We start from the raw sequence: 10023 nt of genomic DNA, 5'->3' as shown, positions 1-10023 counted from the left end.
AAAACAAAAGAACGAAGGAAAGAATCGTAAGAAGGAAGTTTTATTCGGGAGGCGCGTGTATTATGCTGGGTGAGGATGATGTCAGCAAAATGATCCTAAGGTGGAGACTAAAGGAGGGAAATGCAATCAAGGGTTGATGTTTCTTCAATGAAGAATTTAAGGTTTTGTTTTATTAATATTTAGAGATTTGCAAATGGGCTGAAGATTCCTATGGATAGGGGTGGACGAAATCTTATTGATAGCTCATAAGGATTTCGTCCATGATAAGGATTCTGGAAGCATCTTATGGGCTGCTTAAAGCCTAAGCAACCAGATTAGGTCTTTGACTGAAACCTTAATTCTTCAACTATATAAGGGACCCCTTAGCATCATATTTTCGGCTATCAGAAACCCTAGAAGGATCTTAGAGCTGATTTTGAGCCGCCTCCTCTCTCTCATATTCTCTAACTTGCTTCCTGGTGTTTGTAATCGATGATAGGTATTACACTTGTGATACTAAAGCTCTCAAAGGTTAAAGATCAAGCTACAATTGAAAGGTAACATCCTAACTTTGTTTTAGTTATGATTTTCGATTTTATGTATGCTAAATTAGGGTTTACAAGCTTTGGATGATTATTGTATGTACAATTAGAAAAACTACATCTAAAGCTTTTGGGTTTGCATGTGCACCATAGGATTGTTGTTATGCTCAAAACTCATCAGTATATGTATGCTCATTGGGCGGGGCCCGTATTGTGAGTATGGGCAGGGCCCGTATCTCATTGGGTTGGGCCCGTATTGCGAGTGTGGACGGGGCCCGTATCTCTTTGGGTGGGGCCTGTTGTTTGATATGTTTGGTAGCCGGTATCTCAGGGAACTCACTAAGCTTTGTGCTTACGATTTTTAGTTTATGTTTCAAGTACTTCCGGTTCCAATGGGAATAGCTCAGGTTGACTGCATCGCATACACCATTCAGATTCCGCATATGACATTTACTCTGATTTTTATAACATTTGATACATTGGTTTTGTTTCGATGTATGAATGATATTGAAAACTCTGTCTTATCTATTTTTAAAACAAAATTTTTGGAACCATATTTTTAGATGTTACACATCTGTTAGAGCCATTTGGAAGAATTAAGGAAAGATTGGGAGCCAATGGACTAAAGTACAATGTCTAAGGTGTTGTTCTTTTTGTTTTGTTTTGTTTTTTTTTTCTAAAAGCTCTCCCTGTTCTCTTTTGTCGACAGACAAGATCTTTTCTATGCAAACCTTTTGTTTTTACAAGATCGTGGATCTAAAAATTAGGTATGTGCATCCACTTCTTTCAAAAAAACGACACTAGCTCTTCCAAAACTCATAGACATTTGCAGGTTTTATTAAAGTGGCGTTTAATATATTTAATATTATTACATAATTTAAGGTTTCATTTACTAACGCAAAATATGGTTTATTTACGATATGATTTGTTGAACATTTAATGCAAAATATGAAATAAATCTTTTAAAAAACATTTGGTATAGTGGATGTATGGATTAAATTTCAATGTTGTTAAACTAGAACCGACAAAACAAAGTCTTTTAAGTTTAAAAAATCAATTTATTTAAACTTATATATTTTAGCAGCTTGCTGACCTTAAAAAGACAAATTGTCTTTCTGTTGCAGACGTTTAATACAACTCTTATTTTGTGGATGTGATCAGCATAGTAGAGACGTTTTACCTCTTTAAAAACAAACAACGCCTACATTAATGAAAAACATGGTTTTGGCTTGTCTGGGCTAAGCCCGATAATACATTGTTAATTTAACTTTATCAAATACAAAACAAAGATTACACATAAATATAATGTACTTTGAATTAAAGAAAAACAAAAATCCATTTCTAAGAACATAGTTACAAAATTAACAACCTATATTATACGTTTATAATCAATCAAGCAAAAAAAATCCAGTTAACAAATAACCTCATTTTATATGCACTAAACTATGAGAACCTTTATGCAACAATTTTCCTTTAGAAACATGAGTCAAAAACTACACTTTCAAAACTCCTAGTTTCATAATTGCTTCATTTACTTGATTCTTGTTGCATTCCTCAACATGAATGATATTAGGACCTTCACATGTAATTACATGTTCAAGAGGATAGCTTCTATTGCTATGAAGCTTTTTGGCTTCATTGCAAACTCCTTTTAGTACCAATGTTTTATGTATTCCACCACGTAAACATTCATAATCAGTATCCCCATATTCTCCCACAATAACTACAGTGTTTGACAAATTTACCCCCCATCTAACGTACAAATACCTGAAAACACAATGACAATTATAAATTTATAATAACATTAACAAAGTTTATACTTACTAAATTGTAAACCAAATATATACCTTAGGGCTTGGGCTCGAGAAGCAACTAAAGGTATGACGTTCAATTTGGTACCATTTTGGCAATAAATAGCCTGGCAACGAAGAACTTGCTTTCTTAAAAACTCACGAAGGTCTTTTATTGGTGGTAACTGTAAAAAAACCAAAAAACAAAAAATAAAATAAAATAATGAGATATAAATATTTGTAAAACAAAAAATAAAATAAAAAAATGATAACTTACTGGATCTGAATCTTTGATACTGAATGTAAAACAATGTATGGATCCTGAATCGCATGGGACAACCAGTTCTTTATCTTTCTTCCGTTCTCTAATGGCGGAAGCCCAGTGAAGTAAAGTGTTCATCAACTGTTCTCCTCCCCAACGATAATCAATATGCGAAGTGTATTCAGAATCCAACTCAAATGGAAGCTCCTTAGGACTCCCTTCAAATCCCGATGACGATAATGGATAGTAGATCTCGCTACCACTGTTGCAAATAAAAGCATCGAATTCCAATGGATCAATTTTACCAGATTGCAGAAACGAATGTATTTCAGATATCGATGCAGCTGTTGATAATATCAACCCTACGAATTCTCCCTTTTCCATTCTCGCAATCTCAATCATCATCTTTATAAGCTCCAGAAATTCTTTAGTCATTCCGGAATCTACAGCCACAACGATGAAAGATTTCTTCCTTCTTATTCCTGGAAACTCGAGTTTGTCTTGAGACGCGATTTTTGCTAGGGTTTCGGCTTTATGTGCAGCGGATTTCTCGAGTTTGGCTGATAATTTGGTCAAACTTTCTAGTTTTTTCCCGATGCTTAATTTTCGCTTGAAGGTTGGGGAATTCACGTCGGCTTTCTGATAGATGTCGAGAATTCCTTGATCGTTTATCACTCCATCTAATGAAATCTTCAAATCGTTTAGATCTCGTAGTGAATCTTCAGGTGATTGTGATTCTGAGTATTCGTATCCTACTGCGCAGCTTTCCCATTGCGGATGCCTTGGTCTGCAACAAGCGATGCGAGCTAGATAATTCTTGCAATGCTCCGGCCATGAGAAGAGATGAATGTTTTTGAGTCCGTTGTGTTTGCATCTCGCCCATAGATGTTTATCTGCTACAAGCTTCAAAAGCGCGTCTGCTATGGATTGCTGATTGTGTGGATCGATTAGCAATCCGTTATCAAGAACCTTTTGAATATCAACAGGACCTCCATTCTTAGTCGCTACCATTGGTAAACCATACGCTGCTGCCTCTATCAGAGTGAGACCAAATGGTTCAATGAACGCTGGATTGATGAACACACCCTAAAATCGAATTCACAGAAGCTAACAATGTCAGATACAAGTATAAGTTTCATAATCATAGAAAGTAGAAACACAATACCTTGGTTCTTGCAGCTAGGCGATATATATCAGGAACTTCGGATTGCTTATGGTGTTTTGGGTATGAAACTTGACCATACATATCGTATTTGTCAATCAACTTCAAAATCGAAAGTAAAACCGCTGAATTTGTGGGAGACATTTCATCGATACCATCACGATTTCCCATTATCAATGTCTGCAAAATAATCATAAAATAAATGAAAGTGAAACCAGCGTCGTCGTATAAACAAAGAGATAAACCAGAGAAAACATACGAGATTTGCAAGCTCCCTCAATGATCGATTCTCCCCAAAAGCTTTCACCAAAGTGGTCAAGTTCTTTTTCGGGTCGGGTCGGGCTAGAGCGAGGATAATCGGTTTGCGTGGATTGCTAAAGAACCTCGTTATCTGTCAAATTGAAAACAGACATTCATATTTCATCATCTTCTTCACAAATCACAGTCGCATAAGAAATTGATTCCGACTATTAGCCATTAACAAACCTCCGACCAAACAGGTGGATCTGGAGTTCCGACTGGATCATCTTTGTGTGAAACAATATGCTTGAACTCCATTCCCGGAGGTATTACCTGTGACATTAATCAGCAAAATTCGAGTTAATCACGCAAAATTAATCAACAAAATTCGAGCTAGTTAATCAGAATCGTTTCGAGTAATAAGAAACTTACGACTGGACGAGGCATGAATCTACCAAAACAACTCACATTCCGTCTGTTCCTAGCTCTTAATTTTCTCTCCAAAACAGGGTCAAACCCATCGTACAAACCCCATTGTTCGTCAATCTCTTGTCTAGTGCTAGTGATAATCACTTCCGATGAATCAACAGCTATCTCCTCCGCTTCAATCCGTCTCATTATCCTATAAGTCGTATTGATATCATCCTTCGATTGTCGTCCTTGTTTCAAAATCTGTTCAAGTTTATCGCGACCAAGTGAATGACCAGTAAACAGCATCGGAACATTCAAAGTGCCTGATAAAAGAGCAGCAGCATTTCCGGCGTCGGCATAATGACCGTGAATTGACGCCGGCCAGACTGGTTTTCCGTCGCCGATTTGGTCAGCTAAAACTTTTGACATCTGTAAGATGTAGGCTAAAGCGCCATCGACGAATTCGGGAATGTGGGGCCAGAGGTGTTCTTTTGGGATGTATTTGTCTTTTGGACCGAAGGGTATTCGGATTATGTAGGCCCCACTGCTCTCGCCGGTTTCATAGTCGTCGGCGTTGAGTGGAGTTAGCATTTCTGTTGGTTCGCCGTATGACCAGTCAACGCCTGGTGCTGACACTTGTCTTGTTAGCAAATCTACTCGATAAATCCCTTGCATTGCACCTAATGCCCTTGCTAATTCTACTACATACTTAACCTAACAAATCAAAATTGTTATTACAACATAAAATTACCAATCAGTAAAAGTAAAAGTAGTTGTTAACTGTTAAAAAATTTATTTGTATAAAAGTGTTCGGTAAAATTTACCTGACCACCTGTATCGGAGTCACGACCGAGCTCCATGTTTTCACCACGAATGAGACCGTGGAGACTGTAAAAATTTTGGTTCTTAGTTAAGAAAATAGATAAAACAAACTATAATTATAGTTTAGAAAAGAATATATTAAATACATGCCTTATTAATACAATGTAGAGTTTCTTTTCCTTTTGTTGAGTAGCAAAGTTTTTCAACACATCGACTGAATTAATTCTTTTCATTCCACCTTTCGTGCTAACGCCTTTTGGTGAAAGTTCGGTTATTGTATCTCCTTTCTCTCCTTCTGATAATTCTTTCGAAATATCAGCAAGCAACGGTTTGAGAATTACATTTGTTTGTCCCTTTTCTTGTTTCATTCTATTTTGAGATTCTTCACCTAGCTACACATAAAGAAAATAAAACAATCTTCTTTTAGAATATAGTTTTTAGGAGTTACAAGGAAATGTTGTGTTGCATATTTGTATATGCAAGAGAACATTTTTCCTCGGATAGACATTGATCTAAATAAAAGATAATGATTGATAAAGAAAACCTGTTTCTTCCTACGTGCTAAGTTCCAAATCCTCCAAGACATATTCTCTAATCTTGTGTTTCGTTCTTGTGAATCCCGAATGGACGAGGCCTATGAATATTTGGAACATAGGGTTATGATATTTGACAAAATAATATCGGGTTAAAATCAACAAAATACAAGTATCATCTCCATAATAAATAAACTTTGTGAATTGTGATTTTAAATAATATATTTTGCAAAGAGCTTAGCTAGTATTATTGTATTAAACCAAATTATCGATGATATGACTAAAGGTTATCAAATTGTTGTTTAGCAAAAGACATGATTAAGGTATTTATTGGAAATATATAAAAATAACTTATTTTATGACTTTATCCATTCATAAAGTGATAAAATTATTGAGTTACATATGATATCAAAATTCGAGTAATGTTATCAGGCACTCTTATTATCAAAATTCATCAAACAGATAAGATCATCGAAGATAGATTATTCAAACTTCAAAACGATGAAGGTGTCACTATTCATAGCAACATATTATTAAAGCTGATTATTAAACTGATTGAATGGAGCATTACATAATCGCTTTAAAACAAACATCGTCAGCCAAGAAATCACCTTTTTTTTTTCTTTGTATTAAAATTTGGATAATGATAAATTCTTCCAAGTTAGATGTTCAAATGTTTAAATAGAAATATCTCGATTAATCTTAAATATATCTACCCTTGATTAATACTGTATCGAGTTTGTGTGAAACCAGAGATTATATGCAAAATTGGATCAAATTGAGAAGATTGATCATTACGCAAACTTGAATTCCTATCATGCGGAATTAAACGATGGAAGGAAAAAAAAATTAGGTTACATTACCACGGCCCAAGAACGACGAAGATCGGTCTCATCAAATTTCGTGATAACCTCTTCCACAAAGTACCGAGTGGGGCTGAATTTCCCTCTTTCCCTCAACATCAACGACGAATTCTTGTCTTCAAGCCCTGGACCTACATCCAGGATCGCTTCCAGGTAACTATTGATCCAATCGTTTCCCGCCATTTTTAAATTTCAATCACCTGAATCCTCAATTACACATCGATTGATGTATATGAATTCGATGCGTTAGGTTTTTCGTAAATTTCTTATTCGTTTGAGGTTTGATGAGGAGAATTCGTTATGAAAATGTGTGAACCGAGACAATATTCAGATTTCGTTGTGTCTGTTTGTAGATGAATGACTAACGTTTAGCGAAGAATTGGGAGGAATCATGAGTAATGGGAGAAAGTTTCGCAGGTGTACGGAGAACTCGCCATGGGAGTTGCTAGTGCATGATAACATATCTGGTTTACCAGAACTTTTCTAAATGGGTCGGTACCGGGTGGGTCGGGTCGGCTCGATTTCATATCTTATACCGTTTTTTTGTGGAAAATATTAAATATTATTAGCAATAAATAACTATTGTTGAGACAATCTTATCAATATTTGTAATAAGTCAACATCAGAATTAAATAATAATTTAAATATGTATAACAAATAAAAACTTACAAATATATTGTGCATTAAAAAACTTAGTGAAGAAGAATGAAGAGGTTAGTGTTAAGCATGCAAAGTAACTGGAAGAATTCATCAAAGCCTTATGTGAAGAAGAATGCCTTCTAAGACAAAAAGCGAAACTTAATTGGCTTAAAGAAGGAGACAGGAATACTAAATATTACCATAAAGTCATTAAAGAGAGACAAAGCCGAAATAAAATCAATTCCATTACTCATGGTGATGGTGTGATGCATGGGGCTGATATGGTCGCAAATATTGCTATTGCTAATTTCTCTTATTTCCTTGGGAAAGCTATAGATGTTGATCCTATAATCTCCCCCAACGACCTTTTCAACAATACCTTAACGAATGAGGATGCTAACTAGATGGTTAGACTAATTGAAGATGAGGAAATCAAACAAGCCATGTTTGACATTGGGAATGATAAAGCTCCGGGACCTGATGGGTACACTTCTACTTTTTTTAAAAAGGCATGGCATATAGTAGGGGAAAGAAGTATGCAAAGCATTCAAAGAATTATTTCTCAATGGTCAGCTTTTACAAGCTGTTAATCATACGATCTTAGCCCTCCTCCCAAAGGTGGAAGTCCCCAATACCATGAAGGACTTTCGCCCTATATCTTGTTGCAATGTCATATAAAAATGCATCACAAAGATCATCGTGACCAGAATTACCCCTTCTATTCACAATTTGGTTGATGTGAACCAATTAGCCTTCATTACGGGTAGAGCTATCACTGATAATATCCTTCTTTCACAGGAATTGATGCGAGGTTACACTCGTAAACATAGCAGCCCCAGATGTGCTCTTAAAGTCGACATCCAAAAAGCGTATGATACTGTGAACTGGAGTTTTTTGGAACAAATTCTATGGGGTTTCGGCTTCCACAATAGAATGATCCAATGGATAATGAAGTGTGTTTCGACCACATCTTTCTCCATTAGCATTAATGGAGAAAATAAAGGGTATTTCATGGGGTAAAGGGGGCTCGGACAGGGTGATCCATTGTCGCCTTATCTCTTCACTTTAATCATGGAGGTTTTTAACCTTATGATCAAAAGGCGCATACAACAGAATCCAAAACACAAATATCATTGGAGGTGCGGGAAACAAAAACTAACTCATCTTTGTTTTGCAGATGATATGTTAATTTTCAGTCATGTGAGTATTCAAGTTATCCAGGTGATCAAAGACGCTTTATAGGAGTTCCAAGCAGTGTCGGGTTTAATTCCTAATCCTCAAAAAAGTTCGATTTTTTTTATGGCAATATCAATGATGCTTTAAAAACCCAAATTTCGAATATTATGGGTTTTGAGGAAGAAAAGATCCTTGTTCGATATCTCGGTATTCCTTTGATTGGTACTAGAATGTTTAGCAAGGACTGTAAAAAACTAGTGGAGCGGGTGAAAGCGCAAGTTCAGACCAAGACCAAAATATTCGGAGGACTCTTCTGACCAAACAAAAAATATGTAATTGTCAGCAAAGTTGTTTACTTTTTTTTTTTAATCCAAGAAGTTTTTCTTACTTTATACACAATACCTAGGTCATCGATTCAGCATTGGCTAAAAAAGGGGATAAAATCCCCAATTAAGTAGTTCAAATCATTTTATCGATATGAGTGTTCTATATTGATAAAATCTTTATTTTGAAACCATCTCTATATTAACATTAACATAGTGGTCGAAAGAGTACCATGCTGCAACATAAAGCTTTGTCATTTTCGGGAAGATTACAACTCATTAACTCGGTGCTCCAATCCTTCCAAGTTTATTGGTGTTCGGCCCTACTCCTTCCTAAAACAATCATTAAAGATATCGAAAAAGTCTTTAAGGGTTTCTTATGGAATGGTGGTGACTTGAAGAAAGGAAGTGCTACGATTGCTTGGAAAATGGTGTGTAAACCTAAAGATGAAGGAGGATTAGGAATTCACAATTTGCAGACTTGGAATGAATCTCTTTTATCTCATCAAATTTGGAGACTATTTACTGCAAAAAAAAAAAAAAAAAAAAAAAAAAAAAAAAAAAAAAAAACTCTCTTTGAGTTGATTGAGTAAAAATCCACCATTCCAGAAATCAAACGTTCTGGGAGGTCAAAAGCAAGGATCTAGAAGGCTTCTCGTGGTCTAACATGCTTTCTTTGTGTGATAAGATTTGGAAACGCATATTGAGAATACTCGAGGATGGAACTAGCATCAACCTATGGTATAACAATTGGCATGCAAGTGGACCTATGATTAACATTATCCCGACAGATGAGAGGAACTTACATGGGCTCTCAAGTGACCTCACTTTGCACCAGTTTTGCAGTAATCATAGTTCGTGGTGGTCTTGGGGATGGGACTTGCGGTTTCCTAATCTCCAACTTCAGGGTGTCCCTAATCTTCAAAACAAAAAAGATGATGGGGTTTATTGGCGGTACCTAGAAGGAAGGAATGTTAAGTTCTCTCCTACTCAAGTTTGCAGGATATTAGAATAGCTAGCCCGATTGTTCCTTGGTATAAGGTGGTTTGGTTTAAGCTCAACATTCCAAGCCATGCTTTTATTTTCTGGCTAGCCATACATGACAAATTGATGACTCAGGAACGAATGAATATATGGAAAAATTCGGCAAACATGCAGTGTCTGTTTTGCAAGATAGTGCCTGACTTAACGTCCCATTTATTCTTTGAGTGTCAGTATTCACGAGAGGTTTGGAGTAAAGCGTGTAATATGTGTAACATCCAAATCCCGGATTTCAGGTTG

At 36.0% G+C, this 10023-nt stretch overlaps 1 protein-coding gene across 1 annotated transcript; it reads right to left on the bottom strand.

Moving 5' to 3' along the window:
* Positions 1-1874: 1874 nt before the first annotated feature.
* LOC145057563 (putative sucrose-phosphate synthase 1) lies at positions 1875-7026 on the bottom strand. Its single transcript, XM_079005429.1, has 11 exons — positions 6605-7026; positions 5753-5842; positions 5359-5600; positions 5211-5274; positions 4408-5100; positions 4222-4308; positions 3995-4126; positions 3739-3915; positions 2589-3659; positions 2369-2496; positions 1875-2288 (listed from the first exon to the last, which is right to left on the bottom strand). Exons 1-11 carry the CDS (start codon positions 6785-6787, stop codon positions 2015-2017), a joined length of 3141 nt encoding a protein of 1046 aa, XP_078861555.1. The 5' UTR covers positions 6788-7026; the 3' UTR covers positions 1875-2014.
* Between the last annotated feature and the right edge of the window lie 2997 nt (positions 7027-10023).

Source organism: Lactuca serriola, chromosome 6 (assembly GCF_051521515.1).
Source record: "Lactuca serriola cultivar US96UC23 chromosome 6, Lser_US96UC23_V15, whole genome shotgun sequence".
Lineage (NCBI taxonomy): Eukaryota > Viridiplantae > Streptophyta > Magnoliopsida > Asterales > Asteraceae > Lactuca > Lactuca serriola.
This window is presented reverse-complemented; position numbering and strand designations above follow the sequence as displayed.